This window comes from Haematobia irritans, chromosome 1 (assembly GCF_050003625.1).
Source record: "Haematobia irritans isolate KBUSLIRL chromosome 1, ASM5000362v1, whole genome shotgun sequence".
Classification (NCBI taxonomy): Eukaryota; Metazoa; Arthropoda; class Insecta; order Diptera; family Muscidae; genus Haematobia; species Haematobia irritans.
Window position 1 is genome coordinate 206,703,891 of NC_134397.1, and position 22,413 is coordinate 206,726,303.

General features: G+C 28.9%; 1 protein-coding gene across 1 annotated transcript in view; it reads right to left on the reverse strand.

Moving 5' to 3' along the window:
* The window catches only part of kay (transcription factor kayak), a 251,579-nt gene extending 236,170 nt beyond the window's left edge, over window positions 1–15,409 (reverse strand). The window contains exon 1 of the mRNA XM_075292646.1: window positions 14,624–15,409. Coding sequence (XP_075148761.1) covers window positions 14,624–15,394 — 771 coding nt within the window. The 5' untranslated portion in view covers window positions 15,395–15,409. The remainder of the gene's footprint in view (window positions 1–14,623) is intronic.
* Between the last annotated feature and the right edge of the window lie 7,004 nt (window positions 15,410–22,413).

Below are 22,413 nucleotides of genomic sequence, written 5' to 3' on the forward strand. Positions count from 1 at the left end.
ATTAATTAAATCATTTCTCAAATAAGACGAAGAATATTGGTACTAAGAGCGCGGTTGCCACTACTAAGCTACTAAGCTACCAAAATTAAAAAAAAAAATTACTAACAAAAAAATACCCAATAAAAATCAGTGTTTGATAAAATTTTTGTGGTTATTATGAAAAAAATGTTTCTTCGAAAAAAATATTTTATTATTTTACATTTGTTAAAGTTTTATTGCTATAGAGAAATTTCTTTCCTATAGAAAATTGTGTCAAAATTTTATTTCTATAGAAAATTTTGTCAAAATTTTATTTCTATAGAAAATTTTGTCAACATTTTATTTCTATAGAAAATTTTGTCAAATTTTATTTCTATAGAAAATTTTGTTAAAATTTTATTTCTATAGAAAATTTTGTCAAAATTTTATTTCTATAGAACATTTTGTCAAAATTTTATTTCTATAGAAAATTTTGTCAAAATTTTATTTCTATAGAAAATTTTGTCAAAATTTTATTTCTATAGAAAATTTTGTCAAAATTTTATTTCTATAGAAAATTCTGTCAAAATTTTATTTCTATAGAAAATTTTGTCAAAATTTTATTTCTATAGAAAATTTTGTCAAAATTTTATTTCTATAGAAAATTTCGTCAAAATTTTATTTCTATAGAAAATTTTGTCAACATTTTATCTCTATAGAAAATTTTGTCAAAATTTTATTTCTATAGAAATTTCTGTCAAAATTTTATTTCTATAGAAAATGTTGTCAAAATTTCATTTCTATAGAAATTTCTGTCAAAATTTTATTTCTATAGAAATTTCTGTCAAAATTTTATTTCTATATAAACATTTATTTTGTCAAAATTTTGTTTCTATATATAAACATTTATCAAAGTTTTATTTCTATATAAGAATTTTTTTTTAAATTTTATTTCTGTAGAAAATTTTGTCAAAATTTTATTTCTATAGAAAATACTGTCAAAATTTTATTTCTATAGAAAATTTTTTCAAAATTTTATTTCTATAGAAAATTTTGTCAAAATTTTATTTCTATAGAAAATTTTGTCAAAATTTTATTTCTATAGAAAATTTTGTCAAAATTTTATTTCTATAGAAAATTTTGTCAAAATTTTATTTCTATACAAAATGTTGTCAAAATTTTATTTCTATAGAAAATTTTGTCAAAACGTTTTTTCTACAGAAAATTTAGTCAAAATTTTATTTCTATAGAAAATTTTGTCAAAATTTTATTTCTATAGAAAATTTTGTCAAAATTGTATTTCTATAGAAAATTTTGTCAAAATTGTATTTCTATAGAAAATTTTGTCAACATTTTATTTCTATAGAAAATTTTTTAAAAATGTCATTTCTATAGAAAAATTTATCAAAATTTTATTTCTATAGAAAATTGTGGTTAAAATTTTATTTCTATATAAAATTTTGTCAAAATTTTATTTTTATATAGAAATTTTGTCAAAATTTTATTTCTTTAGAAAATATTGTCAAAATTTTATTTCTATAGAAAATTTTATCAAAATTTTTTATCTAAGAAAATTGTGTCAACATTTTATTTCTATAGAAAATCTTGTCAAAACGTTTTTCTACAGAAAATTTTGTCAACATTTTATTTCTATAGAAAATTTTGTCAAAATTTTATTTCTATAGAAAATTTTGTCAAAATTTTATTTCGATAGAAAATCTTGTCAAAATTTTATTTCTATAGAAAATCTTGTCAAAATTTTATTTCTATAGAAAATTTTTTAAAAATGTTATTTCTATAGAAAAATTTATCACAATTGTATTTCTATATAAATTTTTTAAACTTTTTTTGTATATATAGTTTTGTCAAAATTTTATTTCTATAGAAAATTTTGGTTAAAACTTTATTTCTATATAAAATTTTGTCAAAATTTTATTTCTATATAGAAATTTTGTCAAAATGTTATTTCTATAGAAAATTTTTTCAAAATTTTATTTCTCTAGAAAATTTTGTCAAAATGTTATTTCTATAGAAAATTTTGTCAAAATGTTATTTCTATAGAAAATTTTGTCAAAATTTTATTTCTCTAGAAAATTTTGTCAAAATTTTATTTCTATAGAAAATTGTGGTTAAAATTTTATTTCTATATAAAATTTTGTCTATATAAAATTTAGTCAAAATTTTATTTCTATAGAAAATTTTGTCAAAATTTTATTTCTATAGAAAATTTTGTCAAAATTTTATTTCTATAGAAAATTTTGTCAAAATTGTATTTCTATAGAAAATTTTGTCAACATTTTGTTTCTATAGAAAATTTTTTAAAAATGTCATTTCTATAGAAAAATTTATCAAAATTTTATTTCTATAGAAAATTGTGGTTAAAATTTTATTTCTATATAAAATTTTGTCAAAACTTTATTTTTATATAGAAATTTTGTCAAAATTTTATTTCTTTAGAAAATATTGTCAAAATTTTATTTCTATAGAAAATTTTATCAAAATTTTTTATCTAAGAAAATTGTGTCAACATTTTATTTCTATAGAAAATCTTGTCAAAACGTTTTTCTACAGAAAATTTTGTCAACATTTTATTTCTATAGAAAATTTTGTCAAAATTTTATTTCTATAGAAAATTTTGTCAAAATTTTATTTCGATAGAAAATCTTGTCAAAATTTTATTTCTATAGAAAATCTTGTCAAAATTTTATTTCTATAGAAAATTTTTTAAAAATGTTATTTCTATAGAAAAATTTATCACAATTGTATTTCTGTATAAATTTTTTAAACTTTTTTTGTATATATAGTTTTGTCAAAATGTTATTTCTATAGAAAATTTTTTCAAAATTTTATTTCTCTAGAAAATTTTGTCAAAATGTTATTTCTATAGAAAATTTTGTCAAAATGTTATTTCTATAGAAAATGTTGTCAAAATGTTATTTCTATAGAAAATTTTGTCAAAATTTTATTTCTCTAGAAAATTATGTCAAAATTTTATTTCTATAGAAAATTGTGGTTAAAATTTTATTTCTATATAAAATTTTGTCAAAATTTTATTTCTATAGAACATTTTGTCAAAATTTTATTTCTTTAGAAAATATTGTCAAAATTTTATTTCTATAGAAAATTTTATCAAAATTTTTTATCAAAGAAAATTGTGTCAACATTTTATTTCTATAGAAAATCTTGTCAAAACGTTTTTCTACAGAAAATTTTGTCAACATTTTATTTCTATAGAAAATTTTGTCAAAATTTTATTTCTATAGAAAATTTTGTCAAAATTTTATTTTGATAGAAAATCTTGTCAAAATTTTATTTCTATAGAAAATCTTGTCAAAATTTTATTTCTATAGAAAATTTTGGTTAAAACTTTATTTCTATATAAAATTTTGTCAAAATTTTATTTTTATATAGAAATTTTGTCAAAATTTTATTTCGTTAGAAAATATTGTCAAAATTTTATTTCTATAGAAAATTTTATCAAAATTTTTTATCTAAGAAAATTGTGTCAACATTTTATTTCTATAGAAAATCTTGTCAAAACGTTTTTCTACAGAAAATTTTTTCAACATTTTATTTCTATAGAAAATTTTGTGAAAATTTTATTTCTATAGAAAATTTTGTCAAAATTTTATTTCGATAGAAAATCTTGTCAAAATTTTATTTTTATAGAAAATTTTTTAAAAATGTTTTTCTATAGAAAAATTTATCACAATTGTATTTCTATATAAATTTTTTTAACTTTTTTTGTATATATAGTTTTGTCAAAATTTTATTTCTACAGAAAATTTTGGTTAAAACTTTATTTCTATATAAAATTTTGTCAAAATTTTATTTCTATATAGAAATTTTGTCAAAATGTTATTTCTATAGAAAATTTTGTCAAAATGTTATTTCTATAGAAAATTTTGTCAAAATTTTATTTCTCTAGAAAATTTTGTCAAAATTTTATTTTTATAGAAAATTTTGTCAAAATTTTATTTCTATAGAAAATCTTGTAAAAATTTTATTTCTATAGAAAATTTTGTCAAAATTTTATTTCTAAAGGATGATACGGTCAAAATTTGGTCAATATAAACTTGACGTATTTCTTTCAATTTTGCATTTATCTAAGAAAATTGTGTCAACATTTTATTTCTATAGAAAATCTTGTCAAAACGTTTTTCTACAGAAAATTTTGTCAACATTTTATTTCTATAGAAAATTTTGTCAAAATTTTATTTCTATAGAAAATTTTGTCAAAATTTTATTTCGATAGAAAATCTTGTCAAAATTTTATTTCTATAGAAAATCTTGTCAAAATTTTATTTCTATAGAAAATTTTTTAAAAATGTTATTTCTATAGAAAAATTTATCACAATTGTATTTCTATATAAATTTTTTAAACTTTTTTTGTATATATAGTTTTGTCAAAATTTTATTTCTATAGAAAATTTTGGTTAAAACTTTATTTCTATATAAAATTTTGTCAAAATTTTATTTCTATATAGAAATTTTGTCAAAATGTTATTTCTATAGAAAATTTTTTCAAAATTTTATTTCTCTAGAAAATTTTGTCAAAATGTTATTTCTATAGAAAATTTTGTCAAAATGTTATTTCTATAGAAAATTTTGTCAAAATTTTATTTCTCTAGAAAATTTTGTCAAAATTTTATTTCTATAGAAAATTGTGGTTAAAATTTTATTTCTATATAAAATTTTGTCTATATAAAATTTAGTCAAAATTTTATTTCTATAGAAAATTTTGTCAAAATTTTATTTCTATAGAAAATTTTGTCAAAATTTTATTTCTATAGAAAATTTTGTCAAAATTGTATTTCTATAGAAAATTTTGTCAACATTTTGTTTCTATAGAAAATTTTTTAAAAATGTCATTTCTATAGAAAAATTTATCAAAATTTTATTTCTATAGAAAATTGTGGTTAAAATTTTATTTCTATATAAAATTTTGTCAAAATTTTATTTTTATATAGAAATTTTGTCAAAATTTTATTTCTTTAGAAAATATTGTCAAAATTTTATTTCTATAGAAAATTTTATCAAAATTTTTTATATAAGAAAATTGTGTCAACATTTTATTTCTATAGAAAATCTTGTCAAAACGTTTTTCTACAGAAAATTTTGTCAACATTTTATTTCTATAGAAAATTTTGTCAAAATTTTATTTCTATAGAAAATTTTGTCAAAATTTTATTTCGATAGAAAATCTTGTCAAAATTTTATTTCTATAGAAAATCTTGTCAAAATTTTATTTCTATAGAAAATTTTTTAAAAATGTTATTTCTATAGAAAAATTTATCACAATTGTATTTCTATATAATTTTTTTAAACTTTTTTTGTATATATAGTTTTGTCAAAATTTTATTTCTATAGAAAATTTTGGTTAAAACTTTATTTCTTATAAAATTTTGTCAAAATTTTATTTCTATATAGAAATTTTGTCAAAATGTTATTTCTATAGAAAATTTTTTCAAAATTTTATTTCTCTAGAAAATTTTGTCAAAATGTTATTTCTATAGAAAATTTTGTCAAAATGTTATTTCTATAGAAAATTTTGTCAAAATGTTATTTCTATAGAAAATTTTGTCAAAATTTTATTTCTCTAGAAAATTATGTCAAAATTTTATTTCTATAGAAAATTGTGGTTAAAATTTTATTTCTATATAAAATTTTGTCAAAATTTTATTTCTATAGAACATTTTGTCAAAATTTTATTTCTTTAGAAAATATTGTCAAAATTTTATTTCTATAGAAAATTTTATCAAAATTTTTTATCTAAGAAAATTGTGTCAACATTTTATTTCTATAGAAAATTTTGTCAAAATTTTATTTTGATAGAAAATCTTGTCAAAATTTTATTTCTATAGAAAATCTTGTCAAAATTTTATTTCTATAGAAAATTTTTTAAAAATGTTATTTCTATAGAAAAATTTATCACAATTGTATTTCTATATAATTTTTTTTAACTTTTTTTGTATATATAGTTTTGTCAAAATTTTATTTCTATAGAAAATTTTGGTTAAAACTTTATTTCTACAGAAAATTTTGTCAACATTTTATTTCTATAGAAAATTTTGTGAAAATTTTATTTCTATAGAAAATTTTGTCAAAATTTTATTTCGATAGAAAATCTTGTCAAAATTTTATTTTTATAGAAAATTTTTTAAAAATGTTTTTCTATAGAAAAATTTATCACAATTGTATTTCTATATAAATTTTTTTAACTTTTTTTGTATATATAGTTTTGTCAAAATTTTATTTCTACAGAAAATTTTGGTTAAAACTTTATTTCTATATAAAATTTTGTCAAAATTTTATTTCTATATAGAAATTTTGTCAAAATGTTATTTCTATAGAAAATTTTGTCAAAATGTTATTTCTATAGAAAATTTTGTCAAAATTTTATTTCTCTAGAAAATTTTGTCAAAATTTTATTTTTATAGAAAATTTTGTCAAAATTTTATTTCTATAGAAAATCTTGTAAAAATTTTATTTCTATAGAAAATTTTGTCAAAATTTTATTTCTAAAGGATGATACGGTCAAAATTTGGTCAATATAAACTTGACGTATTTCTTTCAATTTTGCATTTAAAAAACCGTAACACCCCTCATTTTGAAGGTGTGTGTGTGTAGAATCTTGCTCCTATTTTGATTTTGGAATTCACTCTTCAGTTGTCAAAATGCCGTCCAAGCAAGAAGATCAGCGTATCAAAATTTTGCTCGCGCATCGCGAAAATCCGAACTACTCGCACGCAAAGCTGGCAAAATCGCTAAAAGTTGCCAAATCAATCGTTACAAATGTAATTAAAGTGTTTGGGGAACGTTTGTCGACAGCCAGGAAGTCTGGATCGGGGGGAAATCGAAAAACGGGAGCCGCTGAGACGACAAAGAGAGTTGCCGGTAGTTTCAAGCGAAACCCTAACCTCTCTCTCCGAGATGCCGCAAATAAGCTGGGTGTATCGTCTACAACCGTACATTGAGCCAAAAAACGAGCCGGACTATCGACTTACAAGAAGGTAGTGACTCCAAATCGCGATGATAAACAAAATACGACGGCCAAAGCGCGATCCCGGAGGCTGTATACGACGATGCTGACGAATTTTGACTGCGTGGTAATGGACGACGAAACCTACGTCAAAGTCGACTACGAGCAGCTTCCGGGACAGGAGTTTTATACGGCAAAAGGAAGGGGAAAGGTAGCAGATATTTTCAAGCACATAAAACTGTCAAAGTTCGCAAAGAAATATCTGGTTTGGCAAGCCATCTGTACCTGTGGCTTGAAAAGCGGCATTTTCATAGCTTCCGGGACTGTCAACCAAGAAATTTACGTGAAAGAGTGTTTGAATAGACGTCTGCTGCCTTTCCTGAAGAAACACGGTTGTTCCGTACTGTTTTGGTCGGATTTGGCATCTTGCCATTACCGTAAAAAGGCCATGGAGTGGTACGCCGCCAACAACGTACAGGTGGTTCCCAAGGACAAGAACCCTCCCTACACGCCAGAGCTCCGCCCAATTGAGAAATACTGGGCTATTGTCAAGCGGAACCTAAAGAAGATCAAAAAAACTGCTAAGGACGAGCAGCAGTTCAAGGCAAACTGGCTTTCTGCGGCGAAGAAGGTGGACAAGGTGGCTGTACAAAATCTGATGGCAGGTGTCAAGCGTGAGGCCCGGCAATTCGGATTTGGAAAAGCGAAAGCCTAAGTGAATATTTTTCCTGAATTTTATACTAATTCAACTTGAAAAATAAATTTAATTTGATTTTTTAAATAAACGATTTCACCGATTTACACGCGTTTTCCCTTGACCAAATTTTGACCGTATCACCCTTTATAGAAAATTTTGTCAAAATTTTATTTCTATAGAAAAATTTGTCAAAATTTTATTTCTATAGAAAATTTTGTCAATATTTGATTTTTTATAGAAAAATTTATCAAAATTTTATTTCTAGAGAAAAATTTTTAAAAATGTTATTTCTATTGAAAAATTTGTCAAAATTTTATTTCTGTAGAAAATTTTGGTTAAAATCTTATTTCTATATAAATTTTTGTCAACATTTTATTTTTATAGAAATTTTGTCAACATTTTATTTCATTCGGTTTGTTTTGTTATTGTTGGTTTGTACTTCAATCATATTTGTTGTTTTGATCTCAGCTTAAAAACCAACCACTAAGCTAATCTTGTAGCTTAGTGGTCAGCAGAGGAAAAGAATGTTTGTCAAATTTATTGGGTTGATAGTTTTGCTGCAATTAGAGGATGCTGATTAGGAATGTGGTAATTCCGAAACGTGCGTCCATCCAAACATCTTGCAGTATATAGGGCTTTGCCCAAATAGTCAATTTTAATCAATTTTTAGTTGGAAATATTTTGGTTACATTTTTTCTGTGTATTTTCTGTTGGTTGGAGTTGCTCCATCCTGCTTCACACTAGAACTGATTAATAGAAAGGGCTACTTCTCCCATTATTATTGATCTGAACGTTGTTTAGATCCAAATCCGACAATAACAATCGTTAATCTTCTCACTCATCGTAACTGTTGATCCAACTTCATTTTCGTAAGAAGTAAGGTGGAACCATCCAAAAAGGAGGCTTCCCAAAAATAACTCTTGGGGTTTCCAGGTGCGAAAATTTTATTTGTTGATGTAACCGCCGACGTGGGAGCCCCCGTGGTGCAATGGTTAGCATGCCCGCCTTGCATACACAAGGTCGTGAGTTCGATTCCTGCTTCGACCGAACACAAAAAGTTTTTCAGCGGTGGATTATCCCACCTCAGTAATGCTGGTGGCATTTCTGAAGGTTTCAAAGCTTCTCTAAGTGGTTTCGGACTCGGCTATAAAAAGGAGGTCCCTTGTCATAGAGCTTAACATAAAATCGGGCAGCACTCAGTGATAAGAGAGAAGTTCACCAATGTGGTATCACAATGGACTGAATAGTCTAAGAGAGCCTGATACATCGGGCTGCCACCTAACCTAACCTAACCGTCGACCTAGAAATGGGTCTCAAAACTTAAGATGATTTTTCTTATTTGGTGACTGCAAGATTTTTACATAACAAGACTTGTTCGACAACCCCTTATTGGGTTCGGAAATCCTGAACCGCTTAAAAAAATGTTCGTGTATCGTTCCATAAATCGTTATATTTAATGTATTTTATCAAATCTCCTCTGTAGTGAAAATCAAATAACTAAAGATTTGAAAATATGATGAAAAAGCAGGTGACACATATAGAAAAACGAGCTCAAAGCCTGCGTTTATTGGTTACCATGTAAATGGAGTGACGTACTGTAGGGCGTATTACTAACATCCTTGTCCTTGTAACGTATACGCCATGCTCCACCGAATTGCGAATAAAAGTGTTCGTAGATAAATCTACATATTGGGAAATACAAATTTAATTAAAATTAAATTAAATTAGATTAAATAATAGATAAATATTAATTGTAATTTAATTTAATTAAATTTAGCTTACCTTAGTTAGTAACTTAGTTAGCTTGATTTATTTTAACTTAATGAACCCTTAAATGTGCCCTGTATCTTTTAAGATAAACGCAGAAAAAAATTCTTACTTCTTTAAATTTTGTCCGAATTCTATTAAATCAAGTTTATTGTATTTAATATATATCATAACTCTATTTCTAAAAATATGTTTTTTTTTGGAAAATATGTTGTACTTCTGAGTAATCTGCAGTCAAAATTAAAAATCAAATTTTGACCAAAAATTCAAAAGAAAAAATATTTTATTTTTGGAAAAAAAATGCGGTATTCTGATGTTCTTTATTTACCATTTTGTATATTATATATTTTTTGTGGGGAATCGGTGATCTTATGCATTAAATTAAATTTAAATTGAATTATTGTAATATTTACTTTAATTTATTTAAACTTTCCTAAATATTCTTTCCATGAAAAGGGAGAATATTTTTTTTAATAAAACTAAATAAATTTATTTTAACATTATTCACCACTTAAATCTGCACAAGAATTTAAAAATATCAAATCCCTAATATATCACATAAAAATGCTTTGGCATATTTTAACAATTTAAAACATTAATCAATTGTGACAGTAACATATGCATCTGCTTTAAAATTTGTTAAAAACGACAAAAAAATTTTATTTTTTTTGTTTGTATAAATATGAAAATTAACCCAAAATTAATGACAAAAATATATTTCTGTAGTTCACCGTAGGGTATAAAGCTGTAAGAAATCTTCTGAAAAACGTCTCATTTTTATTCGACTGTATATATGAAAATTATTCCCTCATCAAAGAAATATTTATAATTACCAGAACATGTCAGATTTGCAAAATGTGACAAGTAGCATTAGAATTTGTGAAACGATTTCAAAACAATAAATTTCATGGTGTTGCTGGCGATGATCATGCTTGAAAAACATTCAGATTACCCGCAGAGATTAATGCTAGCATATTATGGTTTATAAAAAAAATACATTCTAACATCTCCTCTAAACGTTTTGAAAAGCTAAAGGAATTGTGACTAATAATGTGTGTGCGTTGTGCTGGGAAGGCCGTACTGCTTGGGTGGCATAGCCAGATGTTCTGTACTTATAAATACGAAACACTTACATGACACTTCACATTGATTGAAAAATTGTTTTGCTTGTACATATTAGAGTATCCCTTTCACGCGAAGGGATAATGTATTTAAATTAAAATGGGTAATCATGTTAAAAGTCTTAGAAATAATTGTAAAGACGTATGTGTGATACGAAATTATGGTGAAACATTTTGACGCTGATATTAGAATACAAACGTTTGACTGCGTTTAAAACTAGTATGGTCTACTATTTATACCCTTAATCACTAGGTAGGTATAATAATAATGAAGTATCTGAAAACAAGCCCAACAGAAGTATTGCTTTTGGGCATCAAATTTGGAATAGTTACCGAATTAGAACCATTTCATATTCCCAAGATAGAGGTAACAACTTATATACTATCTTTAATATATTGAACAAAAATTTTGACAAAATTTTCTATAGAAATAAAATTTTGACAAAATTTTTTATAGAAATAAAATTTTGACTAAATTTCCTATAGAAAAAAAAGTTTTGACATGATTTTTTTATAGAAATAAAAATTTTAACAAAATTTTCTTTAAAAATAAAAGTTTGACAAAGACTTTCTATAGAAATAAAATTTTCTATAGAAATAAAATGTTGACAAAATTTTCTATAGAAATAAAATTTTGACAAAACTTTCTACATTTTCTATAGAAATTAAATTTTGACAAAATTTTCCATAGAAATAAAATTTTGACAAAATGTTCCACAGAAATAAAATGTTGACCAAACTTACTATAGAAATAACATTTTGACAAAGTTTTCTAAAAAAAATAAACATAACATTTTGAGAAAATTGTTTGTACAAACAAATTTTTAAAGATTTTCTATAGATATAAAAATTTAAGAAAATTTTCTATAGAAATACAATTTTGATAAAATGTTAAATAGAAATAAAATTTTGACAAAATTTTCTTAGAAATAAAATTTTGACAACATTTTCTATAGAAATAAACGTTTGACAAAATTTTCTGTAGAAATAAAATTTTGACAAAATTTTCTATAGAAATAAAATTTTGACAAAATTTTCTATAGAAATAAAATTTTGACAAAATTTTCTATAGAAATAAAATTTTGACTAAATTTTCTATAGAAATAAAATTTTGACAAAATTTTCTATAGAAATAAAATTTTGACAAAATTTTCTATAGAAATAAAATGTTTACAAAATTTTCTATAGAAATAAAATTTTTACAAAATATTCTATAGAAATAAAATGTTGACAAAATTTTCTATGAAAATAAAATTTTGACAAAATTTTCTATAAAAATAAAATTTTGACAAAATTTTCTATAAAAATAAAATTTTGACAAAATTTTCTATAGAAATAAAATTTTGACAAAATTTTCTATAGAAATAAAATTTTGACAACATTTTCTATAGAAAAAAAATTTGACAAAATTTTCTATAAAAAATAAAATTTTGACAAAATTTTCTATAGAAATAACATTTTGAAAAAATTTTCTATAGAAATAAAATTTTGACAAAATTTTCTATAGAAATAAAATGTTTACAAAATTTTCTATAGAAATAAAATTTTTACAAAATATTCTATAGAAATAAAATGTTGACAACATTTTCTATAGAAATAAAATTTTGACAAAATTTTCTATAGAAATAAAATTTTGACAAAATTTTCTATAGAAATAAAATTTTGACAAAATTTTCTATAGAAATAAAATTTTGACAACATTTTCTATAGAAAAAAAAATTTGACAAAATTTTCTATAGAAATAAAATTTTGACAAAATTTTCTATAGAAATAAAATTTTGAAAAAATTTTCTATAGAAATAAAATTTTGACAAAATTTTCTATAGAAATAAAATTGTGACCAAATTTGCTATAGAAATAAAAGTTTGACAAAAGTTTCTATAGAAATAAAAGTTTCACAAAATTTTCTATAGAAATTAAATTTTGACAAAATTTTCTATAGAAATAAAAATTTCACAAAATTTTCTTGAAAAAAAATGTTGACTAATTTTCTATAGAAATAAAATTTTGACAAAATTTTCAATAGAAAAAAAATTGACAAATATTTTATATTGAAATAAAATTGTGACAAAATTTTCTATAGAAATAAACTTTGGACTAAATATTCTATAGAAATTAAATTTTTACAAAATTTTCTACAGAAATCAAATTTTGACAAAATGTTCTATAACAATTAAAATTTGATTATTGTTTTGATTTCAGCTTGACTAAACTACAACAAATAGAGGAAAAGTATGTTTGCCAAATTTATTTCAGATTTTTTAATTTGGTAGATTTGTGGTAAAATTTTCTTATATTATTTTTGCCACGAGTGGCAACCATCGGTCAAGCTCGTATTCATCGACCAAAATAAATGCCGAGTATTATCTGTAAAATATCTTAAAGACAGTATTAAAGCCCTGGGCAGAAATTCCGGCAGCAGATCATGGACATCCCAACTAGGAGGCCCCTCACTTCCTTTCTGCCACACAATGGTACCCCAAATCTCCGGACTTTTGCAGCTGGAGCATTTTGGAGAATAAGATAAGCATTAAAGGTTAGGTTAGGTGGCAGCCCGATGTATCAGGCTCACTTAGGGCGTTTTCGTTTCGCAAAATATATGTTGCCTTGGTGTTACACTACTTTTTCCCTCATTGTATTTTCGCCCAAATGATAGTGTCATTCCAAAGTTATTATTAATTCATAACATTTTGAGGGATACAGGATCCAAAATCTATGACAGTGTCCTTCATATGTGGCAATCAATTTCGAGAATGTTGCACCTTTTTTCCCAATCGAAATCGCCATTAGACTTTTCAGTCCATTGGGATACCACAGTGGTGAAGTTTTCTCTCATCACTGAGTGTTGCCCGATTCCATGTTAAGCTCAATGACAAGGGACCTCCTTTTTCCGAACGGCGTTCCACATTGCAGTGAAACCACTTAGAGAAGCTTTGAAACACTCAGAAATGTCACCTGCATAACTGAGGTGGGATAATCCACCGCTGAAAAACTTTTTGGTGTTCGGTCGAAGCAGGAATCGAACCCACGACCTTGTGTATGCAAGGCGGGCATGCTAACCATTGCATCACGGTGGCTCCCGAGATAAGCATTAAAAATACCAAAATTGTCCATAATACCGCAGAGCCTCATTCATGCAGCGTGTGAAAAGTTTTTCGGCCGTTTAAAAGCCATAAATCTGTAAATTCTAACAAATCTGAACTGATTCTGAAATTTGATGTTATTTCCAAAGTTGTTAGCTTTTGAAGAATAAAATTTAAAAATATATATAACCTTGTTACATTACAAATTAACCACCCTGTAATTGCTGCTAATATAAATGACACATTGGTTATTCGAATAGCTTTTAAATTTAAAAGATAACATGATCTTGATATAAACCATCATTATTTGAATTTTGTAGTATTTTTACAAAATCTGTCCTATTTTAAATGTGAATTTGGTCTCTTGCTCTCTCTTCTTTTGAAACACTCTAATGTACTCATCTGCACTGTTTCCCAAGATGAAAAATGGACAAAGAACAAGATTAGTGACAAGAAAAATGCAAAACATTTCAAATATATGAATGACAATAACGACGACACCTCAACATCAAAGCCTAAACAAAGATGAAATGATGTTGCACACAAATACATGCTCACACACACACACGCACACCCAGCTTTGGTAGATGACTCCACCTCTTCTATTGTGAAATATGCAGAATGCAAATGCAACAAATCAGAAGACGGCAAACGAACAACACGAACCCATCGAACTAAGGCAAACACACACGAAGAATTGCGAACACAAGCGACGAATTCTGTTAATAATGATGAACAAATACTTGGCATTGTCATTACAAGCATTTGTGTATGGATGTGCGTGAGAGCATCCCCCAAAAAAGCTATGGGCAAATTATTTGAGAAATTGGTCATCCAAAAGCTCTCCCCCAAACAGTTGGTAAGGAGAAAATAATGATGTTAATAACCCTATAACAGTACAGATTGCAGAGATTAATCGTTTGCATATTCAGAGAGTTCTCAAAAAATATTCTCAATAAATTTCAACCGAAGAGATCCCCCAAAAATCTTGCAAATATTTTCATGAAACACTTACCCTACTCTGATGTTGTCTTAGCATTTGATGATGATGCTGTTGTTGTTGTAGATGATGTGTTGTGATGATCGGTTGTTGTTGTTGTAGACGGGGATGTTGTTGTTGGGAAGATGATATGGAAGACGTGGACGTTGGTTGGCGGATATTTGTGCTGACCGGTGAATGGGCGGGTGTTAAAATTTGTTGGTGTGTTGGCGATTGAGTTTGATGCAAAATTTTAAGATTTGGTGCTTGTACATGCTGTTGTTGTTGTTGCTGCTGCATACATTGTGGCAATTGTGTATGCGATTGCTGTTGTTGCTGATGATGCGGGGGTATTGGCGTTTGGGATTGCTGTTGCTGTTGTTGCGATTGTGGTAGGCGTTGCTGTTGATGTTGATGATTCCCATAGAAATTCATCGGAGGTAAGGAGATCGTTGTTGAGGCTGGTGATATTTGAGGTGTTTGTTGTTGTTGCTGAGAATAATTATGAAATTGTTGTTGCTGTTGTTGTTGTTGCAGGAATTGTTGCTGTTGCTGTAACAACTGTTGCTGTGTACATTGAGCACGTGTTGTATCTTGCACCCAATTATTAACACGCAATTGATGCTGCTGCTGTTGTTGTTGTTGTTGCAACAACAATTGTTGAGGCATCATACTGTTGTTGTTGTGGCCAATGCCACCAGCATTTGGATTATTTACATTATTGTCGTTGTAGTAATAACAACTTTTTAAATTGTTATTACCATTATTATTATTGAGTGCATTATTATTATTTGATGAATTATGCATTTTGGTTTCGTTTATCAATTAAATCTGCAAATAAATGAAGAAGAAGATTTTATATAAGTTATTAATGTTTATTATTAATTCATTGATTGAATATGAATTGGGAAAAATTTTGTATTACTTTTTGTCACAAATAAATATGAACCATCATTTTTGGTTATTCGAACGGAAGTTTTCGATGCTTGACTTTTTTTTAAATATGTTTTGGTTGCAATCACGAAATCAATTGATGCAATTAATTAAAGCTTAAACCATATATTGGTTAGGGTAGAATAACTTTGATCTGCCCAAAAATGTGCCTACCAGAAATATTGAATTTAGACCCCATAAAATATATACCGATCGACTCAGAATCACTTGGTGTTGTCCGCCCGTCCATATATTTGTTGTCCGTATGATTACAGTCGCAATTATTTAACCGATATTGATGAAATTTGGTACAGAGTAGGGCTGTCACCCGAGATTTCGGGACGGGATTAATCCCGAATCCCGGGATTTTTTATTTTGAATTCCGGGATTTTTCGGGATCCCGAAAAATAATTCCAATTTGTTAAATTTGTGGCTTTTAGCATTATTTATTAATAAAATGGGGTCTTCATTCAGTGCCAATGGCCCTTCATACTAGAGGAGCGCACGTGAGTAATAGTTTACTCACGCGCACTCACGACGGAAAGGTCTTACTCAGGCACACTCACGCACGATATTGTTTGGTAGGATTCACGCTCACGCACACTCACGAAAAGGAAATGTGTTCTCGCCGGACACTCACGCACGAAAATGTCGTGATTCACGAAAAATATCGTGACAATTTGAAATTGCTTTTTAATTTACTTTTATGTTCTTTTTTTTTGTTAAAAAATGTAATTAAACTAAATTGGTTTAATACAACAATTTTTGGCGATGCATTTAAAGGATCCCGAAAAAATACCGGAATTCTATATCTTGAAATCCCGAATCCTGAATGACAGCCCTAGTACACAGTATTTTTTGGCACAAGGGTGAACGGATCAAATTTTGTTCCATTATATATCTCTCTCCCCATTTCAACAAATGGGGTCAAATTGTGCTGATTTTCAAAAGAACGGGTGGATTAGGGTATAATATAGTCGGTCCCGCCCGATTTTCTACTTTACTCACTTGTTTTTGACTGATCCATTTCAATCGTGGAATTGATAATAACAATCATAGATACCAATTTAAAAATTAATTGATCCAAGTAAGTCTCTAATTTATTCAAGTACTCTTTATGATTGAATTGTATATTAATTAAAAATTAAACTAATTAACCCCCATTTTGGGAACCAACGTGGTGCAATTATTATGATTATCCCCTCTCAGTAATGCTGGTGGCATTTCTGCTGCTCTAAGTGGTTTCACAGCAAAGGGAAACGCCGTTCGAACGCTGCTATAAAAAGGAGGTCCCTTGTCATTGAGCTAAAAATGGAATCAGGCAGCACTCAGTGATATGAGAGAAGCTCACCACCACTGTGGTATCACAATGGACTAAGTGACCCTGAAATATCGGGCTGCCACCTAATTTTCATGAAGCTCCGTTAGTGCTTACTTAAGCTAATGATCTTTTAACCCATAATATGGACATATATGTCATCTTATCATAATTGCTGAAAATTTCTCAATTAAAGTTAACCGAAGAGAAGCTGGCGGAAATACATGAAAATTACCGTAAATCAGTTAATATTTTGGGAAAATGGGAGACTTTGCGAAATTTACATGAATACGGATTTCAATTTATTGTTGGGATTGATCAAGACGTTCTTTTTGTGGTTAAGGAATTAGATAAAGCCTTCGTAACATATAATGGGCAAACACAAACGTTTTATTTCAGCTGTGGTTTATTTCTCTGCAAGAGGTGTCACCCACTTATTTTTAAGGGAGTTCATGAAAAACGTTCATGTATTGCGTAGTTAAATTTCTCCAACCGAAATTTGATAAAATTTTAATAAAATGTGAATTGAACGCATTTTATTAAAATTATCACATTTCGACAATGTGTTAACCAGTTTGTATCGATACCTTCAATAAAAATTTCAAATTTGCTTTGAAATATTAATATGGACAACTCGTGAAGTTGTCAAACCCCAAAAAAAAAAGAACATAAACCAGAGAAATCCTTTGAAGAGTAGAGGCAGGGATGGGTGGATGGTCCCTTCCCACCATTTTTTTCTAAATGATGAGGTTGGCTGATAAGTCCCCGGTCTGGCACATAGATGGCGTCGCTAGTATTAAATGCATATTATTTGTATATAGTACCAACCTTCAAATGATTCGTGTCAAAATTTGACGTCTGTAAGTCAATTAGTTTGTGAGATATAGCGTCTTTTGTGAAGCAACTTTTGTTATTGTGAAAAAAAATGGAAAAAAATGGAATTTCGTGTTTTGATAAAATGCTGTTTTCTGAAGGGAAAAAATACGGTGGAAGCAAAAACTTGGCTTGATAATGAGTTTCCGGACTCTGCCCCAGGGAAATCAACAATAATTGATTGGTATGCAAAATTCAAGCGTGGTGAAATGAGCACGGAGGACGGTGAACGCAGTGGACGCCCGAAAGAGGTGGTTATCGACGAAAACATCAAAAATATCCACAAAATGATTTTGAATGACCGTAAAATGAAGTTGATCGAGATAGCAGAGGCCTTAAAGATATCAAAGGAACGTGTTGGTCATATCATTCATCAATATTTGGATATGCGGAAGCTCTGTGCAAAATGGGTGCCGCGCGAGCTCACATTTGACCAAAAACAGCAACGTGTTGATGATTCTGAGCGGTGTTTGCAGCTGTTAACTCGTAATACACCCGAGTTTTTCAGTCGATATGTGACAATGGATGAAACATGGCTCCATCACTACACTCCTGAGTCCAATCGACAGTCGGCTGAGTGGACAGCGACCGGTGAACCGTCTCCGAAGCGTGGAAAGACCTAAAAGTCCGCTGGCAAAGTAATGGCCTCTGTTTTTTGGGATGCGCATGGAATAATTTTTATCGATTATCTTGAGAAGGGAAAAAACCCTCAACAGTGACTATTATATGGCGTTATTGTAGCGTTTGAAGGTCGAAATCGCTGCAAAACGGCCCCATATGAAGAAGAAAAAACTGTTGTTCCACCAAGACAACGCACCGTGCCACAAGTCAATGAGAACGATTGCAAAAATTCATGAATTGGGCTTCGAATTGCTTCCCCACCCACCGTATTCTCCAGATCTGGCCCCCAGCGACTTTTTCTTGTTCTCAGACCTCAAAAGGATGCTCGCAGGGAAAAAATTTGGCTGCAATGAAGAGGTTATCGCCGCAACTGAGGCCTATTTTGAGGCAAAACCGAAGGAGTAGTACCAAAATGGTATCAAAAAATTGGAAGGTCGTTATAATCGTTGTATCGCTCTTGAACGGAACTATGTTGAATAATAAAAACGAATTTTGACAAAAAAAAATGTGTTTTTCTTTATTAGACCGGGGACTTATCAGCCAACCTGTTATATTACAAAAAAAAAAAAAAACAAGTATATACAGCAGTAAGGTCGGCCGGACCGAATCTTGAATCAAATATTACAGTTTCCTTTGAAATTTCAGGCGGTTTGATTACATATATTCTCCCAAGCAGAGCAGTTCAACCAGTACAATTCCCGAAGATAAATTTAAAGATTTTACCTATGACTATATCAGATTCTGGATTTATAAGAACCTTTTTTTGTTTGATTTTTAGAGGAATCATTAACATATCTTACAAGTGTACAAGAAAATGATGAAATATCGCCTTGAATTGAAATCTAAAATCTGTGGATTTTTACTCCCATTATTTAAATGATTGCGAGAAGTAAAATCTGGAAACTTTACATTGAGTTCCAAGCAATTTTTATGATCAGTGCTCCTGCTATACCCTCAAGAAGTGAAATCGGTCGATCAGTCAATGTCTTAAAGGGTGATACGGTCAAAATTTGGTCAATATAAACTTGACGTATTTCTTTCAAGTTTGCATTTAAAAAACCTACACACACACCCCTTTTGAAGGTGTGTGTGTGTGTGTAGAATGTTGCTCCTATTTTGATTTTGGAATTCACTCTTCAGTTGTCAAAATGCCTTCTATGCAAGAAGAGCAGGGTATCAAAATTTTGCTCGCGCATCGCGAAAATCCGAGCTACTCGCTCGCAAAGCTGGCAAAATCGATAAAAGTTGCCAAATCAACCGTTACAAATGTAATTAAAGTGTTTGGGGAACGTTTGTCGACAGCCAGGAAGTCTGGATCGGGGGGAAAATCGAAAACCGGAAGCCGCTGAGACGACAAAGAGAGTTGCCGGTAGTTTCAAGCGAAACCCTAACCTCTCTCTCCGATATGCCGCAAATAAGCTGGGTGTATCGTCTACAACCGTGCATCGAGCCAAAAAACGAGCCGGACTATCGACTTACAAGAAGGTAGTGACTCCAAATCGCGATGATAAACAAAATACGACGGCCAAAGCGCGATCCCGGAGGCTGTACACGACGATGCTGACGAAGTTTGACTGCGTGGTAATGGACGACGAAACCTACGTCAAAGCCGACTACAAGTAGCTTCCTGGACAGGAGTTTTATACGGCAAAAGGAAGGGGAAAGGTAGCAGATATTTTCAAGCACATAAAACTGTCAAAGTTCGCAAAGAAATATCTGGTTTGGCAAGGCATCTGTACCTGTGGCTTGAAAAGTAGCATTTTCAAAGCTTCCGGGACTGCCAACCAAGAAATTTACATGAAAGAGTGTTTGAATAAACGTCTGCTGCCTTTCCTGAAGAAACACGGTTGTTCCGTACTGTTTTGGCCGGATTTGGCATCTTGCCATTACGGTAAGAAGGCCATGGAGTGGTACGCCGCCAACAACGTGCAGGTGGTTCCCAAGGACAAGAACCCTCCCAACACGCCAGAGCTCCGCCCAATTGAGAAATACTGGGCTATTGTCAAGCGGAACCTAAATAAGACCAAAAAAACTGCTAAGGACGAGCAGCAGTTCAAGGCAAACTGGCTTTCTGCGGCGAAGAAGGTGGACAAGGTGGCTGTACAAAATCTGATGGCAGGTGTCAAGCGTGAGGCCCGGCAATTCGGATTTGGAAAAGCGAAAGCCTAAGTGAATATTTTTCCTGAATTTTATACTAATTCAACTTGAAAAAGAAATTTAATTTGATTTTTTAAATAAACGATTTCACCGATTTACACGCGTTTCCCTTGACCAAATTTTGACCGTATCACCCTTTACATAATGGACCGGTAGAAATAAATGCGATACAAAGAAATAAATCCGGGAGGTATGTCTATATGGGGGCTATACCAAAACATGGACCAATACTCAAAATTTTCGACAAACCTCTTAATGTTCCTCAAATACCTCTAGAATTCCAATTTCAGACAAATTGGGTAAAAACTACGAAATCTAAAATCGGGCGATCAGTCTATAAGGGGGCTACACCGAAACATGGACCAATACGGACCATTTTCGACACATCTCTTTATGGTCGTAAAATACCTCTAGATTTCTAATTTCTGGCAAATTGGATGAAAACTACGGTCCAAGAAGTAAATTTGGGGATCGGTCTATATGGGGGCTACAACAAAACATGGACCGGTATACCCCATTTTATGCACACCTATTGGTGGTCCTAAAATACATCTCGATTTCCAATTTTAGGCAAATCGAATAAAAACTACGGTTTCTAGAAGCTCAAAACCCCAAATCGGGGGATCGGTTTATATGGGAGATATATCATAACCGATATCACCGATACTCCCCACTTACGACACACCTATTTGTGATCTTAAAATACATCTAGATTTTATATTTCAAGCAAATCGGATAGAAAAGACAGTTTCTAGACGCCCAAGAAGTAATATCTAGAGATAGGTCTATATGGGGGCTATACCAAAACGTGGACCGATACATTCCATTTTCGGCACACCTATTTCTAGTCATAATATACCTCTAGATTTCAAATTTCAGGCAAATGGGATAGTAAATACAGTTTCTAGGAGCCCAAGAAATAAAATCTGGAGATCGGTCTATATGGGGGCTGTACGAAAACATGGACCTATAGGAACCATTTTCGACACACCTCTTTATGGTCCCAAAATACTTCTAGATTTCCACTTTCAGGCAAGTCGGGGTGTAAATACAGTTTCCAGACGCCCAAGAAGTAAAATCGGGAGATCGGTGTATACACTGAAAAAACAGTGAACCCACCAGGAAGAAATCTTTTGATTAAATTTAGAAAATTTTGAATAGTTTTAGAAATTTTTAACTTAACAGTATTACAAACGCTGGCATCACACCGATATCACAAAAATAAGTAAATATTTTTCGACAAATTCAAGAAAATGTATTAGACATAAATATTTTTTTTCATTTTTTAAAGAAAATTTTATAGTTTGATGGAAAAAATTGGAGTTCAAAATTGCAAGAATGTCTTTAGTGACATACGAAGTTCTTGATGGACGCTTTTGTAGTAAAATTTACAAATTTGAAGAAATAATGAACTATTTTATGAGAAATACGAATTTAGTAAATCTCTATGCTTAATTTGTGTATAATTTTTCCCGTCTTTTAGTTCATTTAAATAACGTTCGCAAAAAATTATTAGAGTAAATGAAACTGAAATGAAAAATGAAATATAATAATTTCATGAACTAAAATATAGTTAAATTGGCCTTAGTGAAATAGTGAGTTCACTTTTTTTAGTGTGTATGGGGTCTATACCAAACCATGGACCGACACACTAATATTTAGTCCTAAAATACCTCTAGATTTTCAATTTCAGGCAAATTGGATAAAAAATACAGTTTCTGGACGCCCAAGAAACAAAATCCGGAAATCGGTCTATATGGGGGCTATACCAAAACATGGACCGATAAGCACAATTTTCGGCACACTCTTTGATGGTTCTAAAACACCTCTAGATTTTCAATTTCAAATTGGATAAAAACTACGGGTTTTAAAAGCCCATGACCCCAAATCGGGAGGTCGGTTTATATGGGGACTATATCAAAAC